The 21824-nt window shown below is 38.6% G+C and overlaps 1 protein-coding gene across 1 annotated transcript in view; it reads right to left on the reverse strand.

Moving 5' to 3' along the window:
• mctp1a (multiple C2 domains, transmembrane 1a) overlaps nt 1–16782 on the reverse strand; it is a gene marked incomplete in the record, with an annotated part of 144171 nt that extends 127389 nt beyond the window's left edge. The window contains 1 exon segment of the mRNA XM_014012525.1: nt 15845–16782. Within this exon segment, the coding sequence (XP_013867979.1) occupies nt 15845–16372 (528 nt within the window).
• Nucleotides 16783–21824: the final 5042 nt, after the last annotated feature.

Below are 21824 nucleotides of genomic sequence, written 5' to 3' on the forward strand. Positions count from 1 at the left end.
GAGAAAACCACAGGTCAAAAAGAAAAGTGAAAAACAAGAGAACATTGCAAAACACGCAAAAACAGAAGAGCCAATGAGCAAAACTAGACACCCAAACATTATGACGAAAATCAGAAAAAATGTCAGTCGTTTTTTCCAACCTTCCTACAAGTGGGAGAAACTGGACTGAGGACTGAGACCTCAGCACTACAGAAATTGTGCTGCCCTCTTAAGGCCATGCATTATATTAAACCCACAACTTTGGTTATTTAATAAATAATGAGCATGATTTTCAGCAAATGTGTGTCAGAGCTTCAGTGTGCATTAAAGTAGATTAGTGTACGAGGTGGTCAGTGGTTAATTTAATTACAGAAGTGTGTTTTGGTAACTTTCCAGGCTATAAAAATGTCTTTTTTTAGATTAATATTCACACAACTCACCTCCCTCTCTCTGAAAAAAATTAATAAAATAAACAATTTTTTCTATTCCTCCACGTTAAGTCAGTGGATTACTCAGGAGATCCGTATTCTTAATTTACATGAAAAAGAACGATAAAGATCAAGTGTTTCCAGATCCCTATATGAATAGTAATTTATCGGGGGAGGCATTGCACAATATACATCTGAAGATGTCCCAGTTTCGTTGGAACTTCAAAGGACGTCAGTCAGTGAGTTTTCTAATGAGAAATGTAATTCTGCTTCTACCACAGGACCAACATGGAGGCAAACGAAACAGACAGCCGTAATGACGCGCACACACCTGAGTTCAGTTTAGTATCTTTAACAGCACTGCGTTTCTGGACTGTGTGTGGATGCTGGACTATCTGGGGAAAACCCACACCTGCAGAGGGAGAATGTGAAAACTTCCCACAGAAGGACCCAGGTGGATCCAGATCTCCTCTCTGTGAGGCAAAAGTGCTAAACATGACTCCACCCCCAGTTCCTAAATTATGTAATATTTTTTAAAGTTTAAGTTTTATTGTATTTTTGTTGCAAAAAAAGGGAGCTCAGAGAATCCAAAAAAGAAAGTGGGTATATAGTTTGTTACAAATATATTATTGCATCGTAACAGAAAATAGCATAAGAACAACCTAAAGATGATTGCTTCTACATTTGCTCTTTTCCAGAGAGCTACATCAGCTTTGTGCCGGCAGGTGGCACTAAACCTCTTCCAAGTAGCTTCCAAATTTAGAACCAAGCTCAGCAGTGCCAGTACAATGACGCAACTCCAAAAATCCTACCCTGATCACAGGCTGACTGTTTTATTTTATTTTATCTTTTAAGGCTGAATTAGAGTCAAAAAATAAAGTATTCTGCAATTAAGGAACAGGCCATTTTCACTCTATTTCTTTCCACTTCTGTGACGCTTTGCTGATGATCAAGTGCCAAAATCAGAGCTATAAATAAAATTGTAACCTTGGCATGATGCCAGCTTCAGACACCCACTGAAACAACATATGCACTGATGACATTACGCTTTTATCTGAATAATGTATGAGATGTAAGCTGCAATTTATTCTAAATTATATGTCAGTTTAATGTATAATTTAATTGTTCACTAGGCTACAAGTCTCATTAAAAACAAATCTTGAACTGCATACCTTCATTTGAAGAAGCAGTTAAAGTAGAGTGATCCTGTAAATGAGCAGCACTTTGGATTTTATAGAAGTTAAGCTAAACAATGTAAAAATACAGATGAACAGACTTTCTCTTTTTTGTCATTACCACTCTCATTAGTGAGATTTATCTAGATCCGTTCAGTCATTATTGCAAACTTCCTTTTCCAGCAATGAAAACAACAGCAGTCACATTTGCAGTCAGAATGCCTAAAGCTAAATGTTTGATTTGATTCTGAGTATATTATACACAAACAGAGTAAAACTCCAAGAGGACCTAAAATGTAACACATAAATAATCTTAAAGTATTGTCAAATACTGTATTTACCATGGACCCTTTAGCACCATGCAAACACACTGACTGCAACAGCTGATGTTGTTTTCATTGCGTGCAATAAAGACTGGGTCAAAATCAATTTTAAAAAATGAAAATGACAATTACAGTATATTCTAAACCTGAATAAGTCCTCACTGAAATTATTTTGTATCCTTAGTATTTTTCTCTCCCTGAATCAATAAACTGTTTTATTACTGTGGCTTCCAGGGAAACCCAATAAACACAATAAAAAATATATTCTACTGAGATAAAAATAAACTACAGATAGTGAAGAAGCTTCAATAGATGGGCTTTAATATTAATGGTGTAATTTTATTACAAATGGATTTCAGATATTGATCAGTGACAAATCATAAAGATATTTACTCTCCACCTGATGTTTTTTATGAGCCCATAAGATTGAGGCAATTTCAAGTAAATGAGCTCATTTATAATTCTTTAGAGCTACATCCTAATAGTGTCACATTCATATTTAACAATATGGTCTCTTACAATAAGGTCCAGGGACAAATCATGCATTAGGAACATTTTAAGAAGAGGGCAGGTCCACAGATAGTTATAATATGCAACCCTGCCAGTTCCCAGTCAAGATCGATTTTTCTGTGCTACAGAAACACTTGTGACGCAACGGCTATTGGGAAAGCTTTGTTTACGGTAAGCTACAGGGAAGCTTATTTGCAAATTTTTAGTATCCATTCACCGCTGAGGAAGCGAGGCCTATATTGAGTTGCAAATGATGTATGTTTGATTAGCATGAGAAGCAGGAAAAACCGTCCCACAGCCTTTGGTCGAAGAGTGACCACAGTCCACCTGGGCCACATTATTATTGTTTGTCTCTCTGCCAGTCTGAATCCTTGCTTTCATCTGGTTCACACAGGCTGCTTAGAAAATGTGTCAGGCTGACAAATTTCATGACAGTCGAGACTGAATGAGAGAGAAACAACAATAATCACACAAAAGCTTTTGTTTTGCAAAGAGGTTAACCAGTTTAGATGCCAGTGTTTAAACATATACACAGCTAATATAACAAAAAAATATTTTTTAACCTATAACTACAAATAATTGTTTTCAATTTTGAAAATGCATAAATTGTCAAATAAACAATGGAAATTGTTTGTGTGGCGGGGATGGTGCGCTGCTGAGCTCAACTCGGGACATTGTGGGTCGGTGGACGAAAAGACCTCCTCAATCCTACCGACATGTCTTCCCATGAGGAAACGGAGCCTGAGGACCCTGGGCCGGACTCTCCAATCCCTGGTGCCGAGGTCACCTAGATGGTGAAAAAGCTCCTCGGTGGCAATGCGCCGGGGGTGGATGAAATTTGCCCGGATTTCTTTAAGGCGCTGGATATTGTGAGGTTGCATTGGTTGACGCAACTCTACAATATTGCGTGGACATCTGGGGCAGTTCCTCTGGATTGGCAGACTGGGGTGGTGGTCCGGACCGCAGAGTGTGTTCCAACTATAGGGGAATCACACTTCTGAGCCTCCCTGGTAAGGTCCATTCGGGGGTTCTGGAGAGGAGTATGATAGTTGAATCTTGGATTCAGGAAGAGCAGTGTAGTTTTTGTCCTGGTCATGGAACAGCGGACCAGCTCTACACCCTTAGCAGGGTCTCGGAGGGTGCATGGGAGTTCACCCAACCAGTCTGAGTGTTTTGTGGACTTGGGGAAGGCATTTGACCATGTCCCTCGGGGACTCCTGTGGGGGGTACTACGGGAGTATGGGGTACCAGGCCCATTGATATGGGCTGGTAGGTCCCTGTACGACCGGTGCCAGAGCTTGGTCCGCATTGCCGGTAGTAAGTCAGACTCATTTCCGGTGAAAGTTGGACTCCGCCAAGGTTGCCCTTTGTCACCAATTCTGTTCATAACTTTTATGGACAGAATTTCTAGGCACAGCCAAGGTGTTGAGGGGATCCTTTTTGGTTACCTTAGTATCAGATCTCTGCTTTTTACGGATGATGTGGTCCTATTGGCTTCATCAGATCATGATCTCCAGCTCTCACTGGAGTGGTTCACAGCCGAGTGTGAAGCGGCCGGGATGAGGATCAGTGCCTCCAAATCAGAGACCATGGTCTTGAGCCAGAAACTGGTAGTGTGCCACCTCTGGGTCGGGGAGGAGGTCCTACCCCAAGTGGATGAGTTTAAGTATCTCGGGGTCTTGTTCACGAATGAGGGAAGAATGGAGTGGGAGATCGACAGGCACATTGGTGCTGTGTCTGCAGTGATGCGGGCGCTGGACCAGTCTGTTGTGGTGAAGGAAGAGCTGAGCCAGAAGGCGAAGCTCTCGGTTTACCGGTCAGTCAAAAAAAATTGATTTTTGGTTAAGGTCAATAAGATGGTGAATTACCATCAAACAATCATCCAGTTGTATCCAAATAATCAATGTTGAACAGATGTTATTGAATCACTGGTGTTTCATGGTTGAATTATAATGATTACATCTAATGTTGAATCAACACTGATAAAGTATCAGTAATGGTTGAAAACCTAACATTGTTTCAACAAGTAAGTCACTGACCACTTTTTGTATAATTTCAACATGGATTCAATATCATGCCTGACCATATTTCAGTGTTGATTCACTCATATTTGGCTATCTGGGTCCGGTTGACATTTTTACATCTAGTCACTGCTGAATTAACATCAGGTGGTTGTATTGGATAACCATTGATTTTTATTTAGATTTTGCAAATCTAGTCAATGTTGAATTAGCAATATCAGTTCCATGTCATATCTCTCAACATAGGTGAATTTGCCAACATTAATTTAATAGTGATTTAGTATGCATTTTTCAAATGTAATCATTGTGGCAATTTTAAAAATTATTAAGTACTGCCTTTTAACATAGTTTGACACATAAATTTATTACTTTATCACTGTTTTAACTTCAGTATTGATGTTCTTAACCATATAGCTGAACAGCAAATATCTTGAAATTGGTCAGCAAGTTCATAGAATGTTTGAAATTATAAAATAGTTTAATGAATATAATTTAGCACACCTTTGTAATTAAGTATTGGAACAAAATCAGGTTGCTTTTGTACTGTATGGTGAAGTACATCAGTTGGAAAAATTGTGAACTTGGTTCCAATACAAAACAAAGATTGTTCAAATATTTTGTTTCTTGAGTTTTCCACTATGTTTCAGGATGTTGATCGGCAAACTGTCAAGACGTGTGCTGTTGTTTAGTATTTATTCAGTATTTTGTTCTGTTTTGTGTATTTCTGGTTAGTCCATTCAGTTTCAGCATTGTTCCTGCTTCTGTTTCTGTCACACCCACCTGCGCCTGATCCTGCACAGGTAGGTGTCAGTGGTTTCAGTTCATTAATTTGACTTTATATTCCAGGTGTGTACTATGGTTCAGTCATCTGGCATTATTTTGTCTTCTGTCAGTAGGAGCTCTGCTCTGCAAGACGTTTCGGATTTTGATGTTTGCTGCCACGACAGCACTTTGTTTTCTTACTAATTTTTTTTGTTTTAGATTACAACTCCTTGCCTCCATCTGCACCCTGGCTCTGACTTTAAATACAGTGCACCAAACGTGACACAAACATATTAATGTACCAATTTCAAGATGTTTGCTGCACAGCTGTATGGTTCAGCATCAATACTGAAGTTAAAACAGTGACCAAAGTAATACATTTCTGTGTCAAACTATGTTAAAAGCCAGGACTTATTATTAATAATTTTTTTAAATTTCCACGATGATTATATTTGAAAAATGTATACTAAAATCAGTATTAATTTAATGTTGGCAAATTCACCTATGTTGAGAAATATGACCTGGAACTGACATTGCTATGTCAACTTTGACTAGATTTGCAAAATCTAAATAAAAATCAGTGTTGACTAAATGTTGGCAAATTCATGTTGAGAAGCGTACAAATGATGTTATTTCAACGTTGATCAGATTTGCTAAATCAAAACAAAATTCAATGATTATCCAACACAACAACCTGATGTTCATTCAACAGTGACTAGATGTCAAAATGCCAGCTGGGCAGAGTGAACTGTGCATAACTCTGTATTATTTGTTTGTGTGTGAGTATGTGTAAAAGGTTACGTGATGAAACTAGATGAATGGCAGATAATGCTGGAGGGTAGCACTTTGGCCCAGAGTAGTTCACACATGTTAGAGAACACAGATTGTTCTTCTGACAGCTACTTTGAATTCATCCTTCAGATAAAAGAAGAGTCAGTTTCAGAGAAAAAGAAGTGAAACGGATCAAAGAGTCACTCTGCAGATAAAATCATCCCTCAAGGACAGTGAGGAAAGATGGATAGAAATGGAAAAAAGCTTTTTTTATCTCTAAGGACAAGAAGTAACAAAACACCTTGACATCTTGCTGCAGAAACACTTTGGACAGAACAAGCTGAATGACCTGTTTGAAATCAAACCTAATCTTTCAACAGTTTTTTGCCTTAAATGTTTTCTAAGCTTTGAAAATCTGCCTTCCAATTACTTCATCTTGTTCTTTCCTCACCTTTCAGTTCTTTAAATCTATATTAATTATTGTTCAAGTTGTTTCAGTAAATATATGACTAAAACTGTTGGAAATCATGTGACTCAAACTTAAAAAAGGCTGCAAATCAGCTTCTACATCCCACATTTGTTTTCCCTAAGTTGCTGCATATCTTTGCATGAAAATAGTCAAATACGCTACTGAAGATCATTCATGATAAAGAGCTGTTACATCCAGAGTAAACCCCAGCTTGCACACAGGAAGAACCTGCAAACTCCACACAAAAAGACCCCATGCCAGGAGGCAAAAGGCAACCTTCTCACTGAGTATGGCAGGCCATTTTAACATAAAATCAGCTTCCCCACACTTACATTCCAGATATTTAAAATTGGTCATTCACTAGACATATTGGTTGATTAAGATATCTCTCTAACATTACAGATTTACATAGTATTTTTGGCAGAAAGTTTATAGGTCATTTTAATCTTACTAACCTACTAACCTTAATTTACTATTTACTGTTCTGCAATGCCAGGTCAGTTCACCTCAAACTTACTTTTTTAAAACACAATTTTTAGCACTGCAGCTTGTGTTCGACATGAATTAGGAAACAGATGTGCAATTTCTTAATTCAGATATCTAAAAATGTCATTTTGACTGATCATAATTACGTTTGAGATATTGTGAATTGTAATTACTGATGTGTGTCCCTTCAAATGACAAATCCAGTGACGCCATTTGAAATATATTAAAAGGCATTTTGATCCATCAAAATGTAGTTAAAGTTATCTTAATTTGTTCTTCTTACTAATCAGAATGTAAATGTTAAGTCACTGTTCAGGATAGTCAAAATGTAGACATTTCTAATCAAAACTTTTTAGATATCTATAATGTTAATACAGTTATTCAGAAAGAGCCAATTTTATGTTAAAATGGCCTGCCACAGTGAGGTAACAGCTAACCACTGTACCACCGTTAGAAACACTTGAAATTGCCACAATGTTGATTACAGCCGTGATGCCATCAGTTGCAATAAAGCCAGATTTTCCTCACACCTCTTGCTTTCTGTTCTGTCAACACAGCGCTCACAGGCTTCTCTGTGTGCTTTAGCACCTCAGACCTGAATAAGTGAATGGGATGTGGATATCAAGGTCAGAGTCAGTCCATTAAATTGGTCTAATATATTACTGGCATGCAGAGCATGAATACATAGCACTTGGAATAGTAGTCCAAACAATCCTTAGTGATAATATTGAAACAAAACCCTTTTCACTTCCTCGTCCAACTGTTCCTTTTTTAATGGTAATAACAAAAGGGTTATTCAATTGTTTACAAAACCTCAGCCAATACTAATGCAAATTAAGCAGTAAGACCAAAATAATTAATATAGCTAAATCATAAGTTAATAACTTCCCAAACATCAGCATTGAAAAAATATGAGACCACATCATTTGAAAAGGCCCACAGCATTTACATTGGTTATTTTTTGCATTTAGCCTTGACTTCTCTCTGACACAGAAACCTACTTCTCAAGTTTAGCTGATAAATATTTTAGAAGATTTGAGCTTTACAGGAGAGGAAAGGGGTACAAGGTTGCAAACTAGAAGCGGAGTACTGAGCATAAAATATAAATTGTGCTCTTCCCGGTGTATCAAGCTAACTGAAATTCTGTTCAAAAAGTCTATTAAAAGATATGACGAAGCACACAGCTGTGGTTACACATGGAGGCAAATACAAGATGGTCAGTGGTAATCTGTGTGTTTCTCTGTCTCTTGAATGTATCTTTTAGTGTCTCTTCTTGGTCTATGTTTCATTCTTTTTTCCTTTTTTTATGTTTATGTTTGAGTTTCTTGTGTGTTACCGGTCATTAGTTCTGTCAGTTCCTGCTCCTGCCCAGCACATTTACCTGATCCTCGTTGTCTCTCCCCAGGTGTTTGTCATTTTGTCCTCGTTAGTGACCTGTTTTATTTGGTGTCCTGTTGTTAGTTCCTCGTCTGAGCAGTAAGCTTTTCTAATTGTTTATATTTGGTCCCCTGAGTCTCCATGTGTCACTTTTAAGTATTTCCGCTGCCACATCAGCCTTTTGGTTTCTTTTACAAACCAGTTTTGTTATTTTTCCCTCCGACTCATCTTGTGTTTGTCTGCACTTTGGGTTTCACTCTCACCAAACATGATAGCCAGCAAATAACAAAATGTGTACAGCTATATAATAACAAATTAACATAAGACGAAGCTGTGTGCAACCACAAAATATTGTTAAATTGTATACTACTTGTTGCTTCCAGCCTGACTGATAATCAGGCCTTTAGGAAGAATTGCTTGTATACAGTATCTTAAAAACAGACTGAGGCAGAAGCTAACAATGTGCAAATAGCTAGATATATGACATCTTATTTAGTTCTGCTCGGTTTTTTGTCTTGGAAATTTGTTCAGGTTCAAATTTATTGTTGAAACCCATAGTTTATAAATTTATTATAAAATATTTTACTAAGTCCTCCTTGGGTAATTAGCTGCTATTAGTTAGCTAGCTAGCCAACGTGTCCATGTGTTTCAGCCACAGATAACCTTAACTGCAGATAATGTTACACTGTCTAATCCTTCATTAAATGCACATTTTCAGTTTTTCAGTATGAGTTTTAAATATCCAGCTGGCATAACATATGGGTGGTTGCCCTTGAAGTCTGGATCCTCTACCAAAGGCCTTGGAGCCCTGGAGGTGTATGATGTACTTAAGCTGTTCCGAAAGCCAATCTCCCAGTTTGAATGGCATGACCCTTTGTCTTCTGATGACACCGATACCACTCCTTGTATTCAGATATAACTAGTTTATAAGTCTGGATATGAAGGCCTGGCAGGATCTTAGCTCTGTGGTTCTGCACTAATTTGGTGTTTCCAGTTTTTCCTTTTGGACATTCAACTAAAACATAGCACAGTGGTTTCTGACACATTATTTCAGCCACTTGATAATAATCCCTGGAGCACCTTTGCAGAACATCTGAGATCCTGTGGGATGTAGTAGACGGTTTCTATTTCTCGTTTGCCGAGCTATTTATGTGCGATTGTGATTAATGTCTCTGTGCTGTCGTCCAGCCCAATCATAGAATTTCTCTGCCGCGTTTTGGAACTGATGCCATAAAAACACAAAAGAGCTCAGAAACTTTAGTTAATATTTGATGCAGCATCAGGGCGGGCCAGCGTTTGTATCAAAATAATAGCTGCCTCAGTATGAACTGAACTTGATATCAGGTCGAGTCAACTCAGCAATGACAGGAAAGTCATTATATACCAATTAAATAAATAAATAAATAAATAAATAAATAAATAAATAAATAAATAAATAAATAAATAAATAAATAAATAAATAAATAAATAAAACAAGATGAAAAGAAATCTGCAAAACTGAAGAATACTGAAAAACACAGAGGGGAACAACCTCAAATATCAGAAAATCACAAAAAGAAATAAACAATCGGACAAATGAGCATTTTGAAGAAACAATAATAAAACGTCTGCACCTTTTTTCAATCTTGTGTGCCTTACAAAAGATCCTAAATCAAAGAGTGAGACTCAATATGTCTCTACAGAATACAAAAGTTATTTAATACATTAATCAGAACAATTTACCCATTTGTCAATGTTTGTGCACTTTAGTAAATTAATGTATGAGTTGGTCAGTGGTAAGTTTAATTACACAAATGTGTTTTAGTAATTCTCTAAGAACCATAAAAATGTTTTTGCTCATAACGTCCTCCTCTCTGGGGGGAAAAAAAGAAAAACATTTTTGTTCCTATATTTGTTTCCTAACTTAATCAAAAAATTACACAAGAGATCAGTTCTTTAGCTAAAGATAAGGAAAACAAAGACTTAAGGTTTCCAAATGACTATAATATTTTTCAGTGAGAAAAAGTTATGACACTCACATATCTAAACGCATCCAAACCTCTTAAACTTAAAAAAAAGGATTGATATGTCTTATGAGGGTTGCAGGTGCATATTTTATTATTACATACTTTAAGGATTTAAGCACAAATAGCATTGTAATTGTGTGCAGTCATGCCATTTAGTTTGCTGTACACAGTTGTGTTTTTGCATAAAAATACACAGATTCTCCTGCAGATCATTAATAAATAATAAAGGCAGAAAAACTGGAAAACACTAGCGGAATGACACTGAACCGCAAAGTGGTTAATGCTAAACATCAAAACATCCCCATTTTTAACTGCAGAGGATGTCAGTCATTCTTTTGTCTTTGCAGTTAACACTGTCCAGACATCCTTTAAAACAACATTAATCACGCGTCTGTCAGAAGGGATGCTCTCTTAGGCCGTAATGAATCCTGTCATTGAGTCACTAAGAGAGACTTTTCTGTTGTCACCACACAGAAGATAATTATGACCTAATTATTTTTCTCTTAATTATTTTCTCACTACAGGACATCTAGTCAGTGTGCATTACCAGTGCAATGCACACTATTGTGATTCGTTTCCCATTCAAGTCATCTCCATTTTGGCACACTTCTCCTTCTGCATACTTTGTCCTAGAGCTGCCATTGTAATTTATATTTGTAAAGCTCCTGTGCCAAATGATGGCTATGCTTTTTGGTGCCTGTCCAACTTATAGTTTTTGAAATGTTAATGTTTAAAATCATATGATGGGAGTCAATGGAGTCTTGTATTGGTCCAATACTGTCCCTGTTGTATCTACTCATTACTGCACCATAGTTTAATAATATTTAATCTCAATAGTTCAGTGTTTACATTACTAATATGATTGTATTTTGATGTTTTACTATAATGTTGTCCTAATATTGCTTTATTGTTGTAATATATTTCAAATTAGTGACAAGCATTACATTGGCAATGTGGTTTCTTTCAGCACACATACAAACCAACCCCTGGCAGGGTTCTCTGCCACAGCTCCAATGGTCTCATGGTTACTGCCATGGTCTTTTATGTCAGAGAGCAGGGTTTGAAACCCAGCAACAGCAACTTTAACAGAAAATATCTACAAACGTCATATTTTCACACAATTACCCTCATTATAAACACCTGCTGACTTGACAGGCACAAGCTGGTATAGAAAACACATTTGAACTTGGTCACATTTCATTCTGCAAGTCCACTGCTGCAGGCAAAGCCATGCTGCAATGACATGCTACGTGGCAATGCACACTTGTTTTTACATCGTAAAAACCCATGTCTAGTTATAGATGGTTTTAGTCTCTACAAAGTAAACGAGGATAAAGAAAATCAACATGAAGTTGCAATATAAATGACAAAGATTTCAAGATTTTTTTTGATAAACTGATAAATTATCCTCTGCAATGTGTTGAGAGGAAGCAAACAGAAGTTAAGGGCTAAATACTTTCTTACACAACCTAAGGCATACAGTAACTCTTAATGTTGACAGATCTGAACCAAATGAGAAGTAGGTTAAGACCCAGACCACGTGCTGCATTGCACTGAAATGTGTTGATACAATGCAATGAAGTGGTGGTGTAGAGTGGTGTGACTCCTTTAAGAATGCACACAGAGAAAGAAAGTGTGCATGGTGCGAGCGAGCCCGTGAGATAATTGGAGCACATGAGTAGAACAGAGGAAATTAGCTGTGAAAGGTTGAACTTCTATCAGTACAGTGCAGACTGCAGGAACAGAAATGCTCCAACTCTACAAGCCGCAAGCTGTCAGAATTTGTCTTCCCACTGCTGTGTAACCAAAAGAGGGGGTTAGCTGCAGCTTTGGCTTTTGTTGGTATCATTATCAGAAAAAAAAGGCAACAGAAAAAAAGGTGTTAAGCCACATCTACATGTGTAAAGAAAAGTCTTAGAAGACCGTTTTCTAAGATGAGTGGACAGAAAAATATGCATTTATTTTGAAATGACCAAATTATTGGTGACAATTACCCCAATGTGGTTAAAAGCTCATATTGTGGCCGTTTAAAAAAATAAACATTTCTCTGAAAACAGCACATTTTAAGCAGCTCTGAAGGCAGATGTTTTTTTTATAATCAGGAACATTTCTTTTGGTTGCAAGTTGGAAGTAAAGTTAAGAAAAATGATTAGCTTATAGCTTTGTCCGACCTTTGACCTTATTTAGACAATTGGAATAAAGCCTTTCAGGCTTTCACCTATGCAATAGATTATTACACAAAATATGCATTCGACTAAGAACCCATTCATTGTTCAGACTTTTCAGCTAACCATGAAGTTACAATGATAAAACACTCATCTACACGGATGTCTTTCAAAGTTGCTGCATCCCCTTTCCAGCATTTGATTTGCAAAATCCAAGAGATTGCATAAATAGAAACATCACCGCATGTTGCAAAAGTTTTGGCGTTGAGCCTAGTTTTCTTTCTGATACAAAAGCCGACTTCTCAGGTTGGACTGCTAAATACTTCAGAAGCCTTTGAGTTACACAGATGAAGGTAGGAGAAAAATCTGTATAACACGACTGCAAACTAGAATCAAGGTGCTGAGCTGCAGAGCTACAGCATAAATTATAGAGGCTGGGATTCTTCCTGGTCTGCATCATGAGTATTACAATTAAACAAAAGCACAACACACATTCAGCATGTGATGTGGTGAACTATACTTGGAGGCAGATATAAGATGGCCTTAGTGTTCTTTTATCTTGCATTTTGTTGATTGTGCTGTAATGTAGCTACTGCAATAACGCATTATCAAAAATGGAAATGTTTCAAGATGGAGGCGTGTACAGTGTAGAAAAACAAATGTAAAATTAGGTTAGAACAGAAAAAACAAACATCTCTTTTATGAGGTGGAAAATAAGAAAGTGATGAAAAGCAATGCAACATGCTTTGCAAGTTTACAAGAGATTAAATAAGTCAATAGGAATCTGAATTGGTTCAAAACGATCTTTGCAAGAGCTTTGTTTACATCTTTAACATTAACCTTTGCAGAATCATTCTATGTTGCTTTAACTTATTAACATTAAGTAATTAATTCAAGATGGCTACTAATCAACATTATTCAACACAAAAAAGTCTATAACTCAATTTGACAAACAATAAGCTAAAATTTGAAGACTTATTAACTGAGAGTCGCTCTCAAAACACACCGAGAGACATCTCACCACATTACATACATTATATTATTTTCAAGGATTAACCCAAATGACTATAACGCCATTATTTCTCAATCTAAACTGAGGAAACACTGAACTAGTTTGCCACTCACACCCCTCAAAAAGGACCCACAGACCAGGATTCCTGCATGTTATGTAACTGTACAACGAGAGCAATAAAATGAATTCCAATTAAGTCAACAATACATATCTCTATAACTGAATGTGCAGCACTTTCCCCACGAGATTTATTAGTGGAACGTTTTTTGCCAACTTCTGTGAGATGTGCTAAATCACTTTCAGACAGCAGTCTGGATGGTGCTCTAAAGCAGGTCAGGGGCACTTAAGGACCAAAAGCTTTGCAAAAATTGTTGCCACTTGAGTGCTTTAAAAGAAAATCTCAAGTGTATTCCTCATCTCCAGTGTTATTATACTCCATTATAATCATATTATTAGACCAGAGCAGTCTTTGTGAAATGATATGATGTAGTAGATGTGGCTAAAAGCAGGAAAGTGTTAGACAGGATTCCAAACAGTTCAAATGTTGTTGTTCAAATAATTAAAGGGGACCTATTATGGTCCCTTGAACAAGCTAGGGTACATTTTGTGGGCTATACAAAACATGTTTATTAGATTTAATACACAAAATCCTTTTCAGATAAGATTTCACCTGGTCAGTTCTGTCTGTTCTGAGCTCCCTTTAGAATGCGCTGTTTATGCAAATAAGCTAACATCCAGCCTTTGTTTACATTAGCTCCGCCCTCCCAACACAGCGTTTATGTTAGCACTTCAGATAGGTGAAAATGTCTAAGAAGCAGATGCACAATAGTACAAAAGTAGTAGACAGGCTGCGCACAGTGCCCCCCCAGGCGAGGGCTTGGTAGGGACAGACGGTAGTCAGGGGTCTTGGTGCCAGGGAGGCCAACACGTTCCAGTCGGGGTTTCCCGAAGCCGGCAAAGATGAACCAAGGGGCGGTCAAGGTCCACGCAGCAGCCTGGAGGCTCCCGTGTCGTGAGACGAGCGCTGCGGCCCGGTGCAGCAACACGGACCGCCGTCGCCACTTCCCCAGGTCAACATTATTCAGGGGGAAAGGCGAAGCTGCTCGCTTACTCTGTCACAGCCGTGTGCTATTGTGCAACAGTAATTTGTGCTAAATGGCAAATTACGTTCACGTCAAACAGCAATACTAAAACACACAAAACATCCCTTACGTCACCATCATCTGCAGATTTATGATGAACAGTAGGAACAGGAGTTTCCTTCAGCTGGACGTCCTTGGGCAAATCCTGCTGTGTACTGGCAGAAGTTTTCAAAGTTCATTGTGAAATTGTTTGCACAAACTACGGCTTTCTTTGGCAATATTGCTAGAACACTGCCATCAAAAATTAAAATTAAGCCAGACATCTCTGTTCTGTTCTCCATGACTGTTGTCAAACCAGTAGAACCAGGGTGGAGTCTTCACTTGGGTTACCAGGTGAGGGGCTGGATTCACCTTGGCTTTGCTAGGTCACCCAGATTGTGACATCACAATCCATGGGTTTTTGAAACAGCTCATTTGCTGACACTAACAAAACTTTTACATATTGTCAAAAAACGTTTGGGAGTTTTATTTTTTTTTTTATTTATTTGTTTATTTATTTATTTTGGCTCTTGGGCGTTTTCTGGAAACAGTTCCTACAGACCCAAATTGAAGCATAAAAAAGTGAATTTTGCGTAATAGGTCCCCTTTAAGTATGACTTTAGTGCCTTTAGTTTGGCAAATCTTTGATTCTGGGGTACCCTGACTCAGCATGTTAAATGGGGAACATATCTACTTTAGAGGTGGGCAAACCTGGTCCTCTATCATGTTTGGCTTGTTTCTCTGCTCTAACACACCTGATTTGAATTAATGAGTGATTACCATGTTTCAGCAGTTTAGGGGGTCATTCAGGTGTGTTCGAGCAGGGGAAACAAGTAAAATATGTAGGATAATGACCCTCTCCTGACCTAACTGGTGCTTTTTTGGAGCGTGCATTTATTCAGGACAGTGTGGTGACTGTGAAGGTGAAAGAATTCCAGACAAGAAACCTTTTAATCTGCTTTGTTGCTGATCACACACAGCTCTGTGCTGACACTCACATGGCCAACAGACAGGAGTCAGAGTAGCTGTAGGTAGAGTAAAGAAATGAGTGGAGTGAAAAATCAATGAGCGCATCACATGACAGGAGGAGCAGGGAAGGAGCCGCAGCACCATCACTGTCAAAACGTGTCCCCATTCATCCCGATCAGTTCTACCCCAGCCCGCCTCACTGTCAGACCTGTCCATCCACGCACACTCATCCTTTTTGCCCTTTTACAAACGTGTCAAAGCTTTACTCACAGAATCGCTCGCGTTTTTACGCAGCTGCTCCTCCTCTCCCATCAGCACCGCGGCGGTGGGATCCACCACCAGCCTCTCGAAGCACGCCGAGCCCAGAGAGGAGCTCTTCTGCTGGTGGATCACCAGCTGGGACGCGAGGAGTTTGGGGCTCCCGTGGGCCGTCAGCTCGGGTTTGCTGCCCGTGGCCCCCGAAGCCGCGCAGAGCAAATAAGGCTGCCCGTCGGAGCTCATCGCTCCGGCGGCCGCCTCGACTCCTCCGGCGGCGCACTTCTCCCCCTCGAAGCTCAAGTTCGGCTGCGACGACGAGAACACCCGGTCCAGCTGTTTCTTTTTTCTTTTGAACATCCACAAACCGGATTCCTTCTTGGTGCCCTCCGCGCCCCCGGAGGCGCCGCGGCGCTCCGATCCCAGTTTGGGACTGAGCCACGGCTTGGTTTTCTCCTGGAAATTCTTCCACATCCTGCGCTGGTAGGACACAGACTCGTGTCTCTTGGCGGAGCCCTCAGCTTTGGGTGATTTTTGCTCCATGGTCCCGGTGCAGCAGCCAGCCAGCCTGAGCCCGCTCCGTGGTGTGGTGGAGGGATGTGAGTTTGGGCTGCTGCAGACTGTGTGCGCGCTCCCACTGATGCTTAAATTTACGGCGCCAAGACCAAGGAGACGCACAGTGACTAGAAGAGGGCTGCTGATCCTAAAAGGAAGCGTGCAGAAAGGCTGATGTCGCTGTGCAGACAATCAAAATATCTAAAGTTTGCTCTCACCTCAGGTGTAAAGTTGGAGCACTTATGGTCACTTCTGTGGGGGGGAAATAATAACAATAATGTGGGAAAAAAACGCGTATTTAAAAAAGATGCTGCGCTTGGTTGTCTCTGCTCTGCTCACGATGTTTGACTCCAAACTTGCACATTAATTCTTAGAGGACGAGGGCTGTGCTGCGCCTCCCTCTGGCCAAAACGCGCAACTTGGCAGGATGGTGATTTCATAACACAAAGCCCCCCCAGTGCTTTGGAGATGCGTGAATTTGTGGACCCCTTGTTGGAGCGTATAGCTTTGCAGTTTGACACTGTTTAATTTGTGCGTGGGGATTTACCTTAAACTCACCTCCAAAGCACTGATCCTAAACAACATCTGGCCCGAAGTGTAAAACCTTTCAAGGTTTAACAGATTTGTGGGATCAGGTTGCTGCAGATGCCATATGTCTGGATATGACTATGGTTGCTCCCCTGCAATTAGGTCAAGCCTCAGCAAATGTCATCTGGCCACGTGCAGCAGGAAGCAGGCAGGCAGCAGTGAGCAGCCTCTTCTACTTTGTTTTGTTGATGTGTCTAAGATCTCATTACATTTCCCCCCTCCGGACTTTGTTTCAGACCTGCCCCCTCAGAGAAAACTGTTCCTACCTCCACACACAGTAAAACATAAAGATTGAATAATAAACGTTTTGTTGAATCGTTGCACAGATGTACACAAAAGAGGTCAGAATGGCTGTTTATTTTGGGCCTTTTGCAGCGAAAATGCAGGGTGATTGTTGATGGCTGAATGACTTTGCTGAAATGAGCTGAGACCGAGGTATTAAAGCTTAAAGTAGCAGAACACTAAAAGCTAAAGGAAGCTAAATGCCAAAAGTAGCAAAATGCTTGCTAAAAGTAAAGCAAAAATCTGGCTAATTTAAGGCTCTAAGGGCTAACTAAAGCACTAAAGTAGTGGACTGGTGGCTAAATGTTAAAAGTAGCAAAAGTTTAGCTAAAAATAAAAAAGAAGACAACAAATTAAGCATGTATAAAAAATTAAAACTCAACATTTTTGGGTGATTTGAAAGAACATACAGTGCATGGGGAAAATATTTGTAAATAAAGTTACAAAAACCAAAAGTTATTACACCCATCAATTGAATAAGCTAAGCCTTTTGATAAGAATGGTTAAAAAAGGACGAAGTTTGACTTCAAAAACGCTTGAAAAAATAAAATCCAGGAAGTTACAATATACAATTGTGTATATGTTGAATCAGCATTCAGTTGTGTTTACTGATGTGATGTCATATAGGGGTGAAGATGAAGGCTTGAGTGATGTGGATGAGGAAACTTTGCCTTGACCCTCTTACTGTATAAAAACTATGATCGGCCCTCAGCAGCGTGGGATTGTTAAAGCAACTCTGACTTCTACAGTCAATCCTTTTTTCATCCATCTTTTGTAACCATACTAAATAAGGGATGAGCAGCCATGAATTCCCTTAGTTATCTCATCTTAGAGAATTAAATACTTCAATTACAAAAGCAGACAGTGATTTGCTTTGAGCCTCCCATTTTTAGTTAAGTAGATGGAGCTGTGGGCATTCGAGCCAAGAAAGGCCTGTCAGCTGCCATGAGCTTTTCAACAAGTTCTGTTTAAAAAGACTGTTGAGTCTGCACGATCCATTAGAATATCCTGACTCTTGGCGAGGACCTAATCCTCTGCTGCATTTACCTGAACACATAAAACCTACAGTATATCACATTAAAGAAGTGAAATATTGTAAGAGACTTAAACAGGGAAATAATCTTAACTCTCATCAGTGGGATTATTGATTTAATATTTCAGGACTGCTTTTACACAGCTGCTGTGTAAAACTGAAATAGAGTAATTTTGTATAGTGCTCTCATCTTTCACATTTATATAACTAAACAGAAGTAAACTGAATTATTTGATTAGTTGCTGCAAAGTGTTGCTGAACAGTTTAATCAGATTAGACAATTTAGCTATGCTTTATTTATTTTTACCACATCAGTGATAATGTAGAAACACACACATTAAAGGTTTCACATTGTAAAGCACATGTATCAAATCAAGTGCAGTCTTGTCATTAAAGTAGCCTATAGTGATCTTTTTTGTATTCTTAGTGAGGTTTTCATGTTCTTCAAAATTTAATCCTTTTTCTTACCCATTAGGGTATATATATATATATATTTTCTTTTTTTGGAAAAAAATATTTGTTATATAAGACCTTATTTTTATTTGTTTATTTTTAATTTTTTCAAAACATATTGGCAGAGATTGACCATTGCTTGGACAAAATTTTGAATTTTGGCCCCCCACAATACCCCTGTTGTTGAGTATCTATAGCTTCATAGCAAAGAAATATATCAATATATCAGACAAGTCATTTTTAACATCCCTTTATATGCCAAAACAAGTCACTTGCCTGGGTAACTAATCTTCATTTTATTGTTTCATTACATACACCAACTAAACTTTTGTAATGTGTGTGTTGTTATTATTTAACCGGGTCACAAGTTTAGTTTTCCAGTCAATTTGTGTGGTGTAGGTGCTAAGTTTTACCTCAAGCAGCTGCTGTGAATCACAATGGTATAATAAAGCTTTAATCCAATGTAGCTTTGGGCTCAGTGGCTCAGACTGCAGCACCCACTGGGACACAAACCAAAGAGCACGCAAACCAGTGCACATCAACTCATTCAGTCTTCATTATTCTCATGACTGGATAAAAGCTGAAGTAATCTGTAAAACTGTGGTTTTAATGTAACTTGACAAGTTTTTTTTTTCTATAAGAAAAGCCTTGTGAGCTGCTGGAGGATTATATTCACCACACACTGTCAAACAGCTGAGCATAAGCCCAAATAAGGACACATTTGTGTCTTCAAATAGACAAATGTTACCCTGATATCAGCTAATCTCTTTGTATCGACACTACATCTCCTGTTACGTGGGATTGCCTTCTCTCTTTTAGCATACACTCTCTCTTTTTTTTGCTTCCCTCTGTTCCCCTTGTCACGTATGATGTGCAGAACACCGGCTCAGTCGTGCCCACAAACTCCCAGCTGATTTGATTCCATCTGATAGAATGGTGCAGCGTTATGAGCAAAGCAGGCTCGACTTCTCATCAGCCGCAGCTCGTTCTCGTTTTGCATGCATGAGCAAAATAATGACCCCACGATGTAATGATGTGCATAAAGCGTGCGTTTATCAGTGTTTGTGTTTTTTAATTAGCTGTCAGAGGTATTCGCTCAAAGTGCAGGTGAATCGAAATGAACCGCTTGCGAGTCCGTTTGAAACGATAGGACTGATAATTGATATCTGCCTACAAGGAGCGCCTAAAATGAAACACTCAGCTTTGTTACCACTTTGTAAATGGCTCATCGCATAATTAAAGGCCATCATTATCTAAAATATCACAGGACAGACTGCAAGTTAATTCATTCTGTGTATGATGAAGTAATGAGACAAGCTGTAGTGAAAACAAAGCTAAAATTACATGTTGCATCAGTTTTTGCTCTCATTTAAGCTCTTATTATTGCACACATGTAAATGGACATTTCCTCAAATGCAAATTTCAAACTGCTGCAACATCAAGTACTTAATAATATCTGTTGCAGTGAAATGGGGAAATAAAAATTAACACTACTAACATGACACTAAGTTAATAATGCTATGTTAAACTCTAAAAAAATTCACGTAATTTTCTTGTCAATTAGCCACATGTATGATTTTTGTTTTGTTTTGCCATAATGCTGCAGAGACAGACAGCACAATGGAAATTTGTTACATTTGAAAACTTGCTGTTCAAAACCCAGAAAAAAAAACCCTGGTGTGTAAAAGGATTGCAGTACTCTGACTTATCTTTTCTTAGCTTTGATCACTGCTGACTTTGCCTGATCAACGAGGCTTAAAAGTGAGATTGGTGATCAGAAACTTCAGCAAATTTTAAGTCTTACCTTAAACTCCATGCTTCACAGCAGGCCCACCTTCTCCTCGAGGATCAGTGATGAGTTGCCTGTTACTCAACAAATGAGCTGATTTATAGTCCAATAAAAGGCAAAAGGGAGAAAAAAAAGCAGCTTCTCCATTTAATGAGTTTTTGCATGTTAGTGATAAATAATGGAGCGAGCTAAGGGCGAGTGGTTTGTGATGAACTGTAATGGTCAGTGCAGCCTCAGAAGAAAAACTGCTTCCTGCAGGGAAATAACCCAAATTTACAGCCAGGCATCTGACTGGCTGCAGCTTAATGTTTCACCAGAAATGTTAAATTGACTTCAAGAAAAAAAAAGATCCAACTCTGATAAATTAATAAATGTGAGAGTGTATGGAAGTTTGTTTTTTATATTTTAAAATCAAGAAAGGAAGGAAGCTCTACAACACAGCTGATAAGGGACATGACAGATTGTGTTTATCACATAAAAGTAAAGAGAATATCTTAAAGCAAACTTTTCATGGGGGTTGAAACATGTTCTTCTATATTTGTTTAAAGTACTTGTTAAGTATTCAGAGCAAAAATTCCATTTTGACTGTACCAAAGCAGTCAGAAATCCTGCAATGCTGTCAGTTTCACTGCAGGCATTGATAAGCTTTGTGTTGCCAAAGTCAAATTAAGAGGATTGTTGCTTTTTGTTCTCCTGTATAAAATCCTATGAAGTCTTTTCAGTTATAAAATGGAGCTAAATCAAAGTGAATAAAAAAATGAAGGGAAAAAATCCACATATATTTGTGCCATTATTGCTTGTTTCAGTTTTGCAGGCTTCAGAATCGTAGAACGTCAGCACATTTTATGCTAACTGAGAGGCTCTTGAAATATCAGCCTGGCAATGCATCAGAATTTTGGCTTTACCTGATTTTAATTATATCACATGCAGCAGGAGGTTCTAGCCAATATAAGAGCTCAAAGAAACAAACCAAATACTCTATGTAAAAAAACAGAAAGGCTGATGTGGCAGCAAAACTTAGATCAAACTTCAGGGAATCAATAAGAATCAACACAGGAAGTTTCTATGATGCTGGTGCTGGGGTCAGAAGGTCAAAAAGGCACTGCTGAGGTCTTCTTCTTGGCTTTTAGTGGCAGATGGCAAATAACATTTGGTGCATTACCACCACTGCCGATAAGGAGCGTGAACTAGCAAGCAAAAAATTATCTGTCTGTCTATCTATCTATCTATCTATCTATCTATCTATCTATCTATCTATCTATCTATCTATCTATCTATCTATCTATCTATCTATC

Source organism: Austrofundulus limnaeus, unplaced genomic scaffold (assembly GCF_001266775.1).
Source record: "Austrofundulus limnaeus strain Quisiro unplaced genomic scaffold, Austrofundulus_limnaeus-1.0 Scaffold92, whole genome shotgun sequence".
Lineage (NCBI taxonomy): Eukaryota > Metazoa > Chordata > Actinopteri > Cyprinodontiformes > Rivulidae > Austrofundulus > Austrofundulus limnaeus.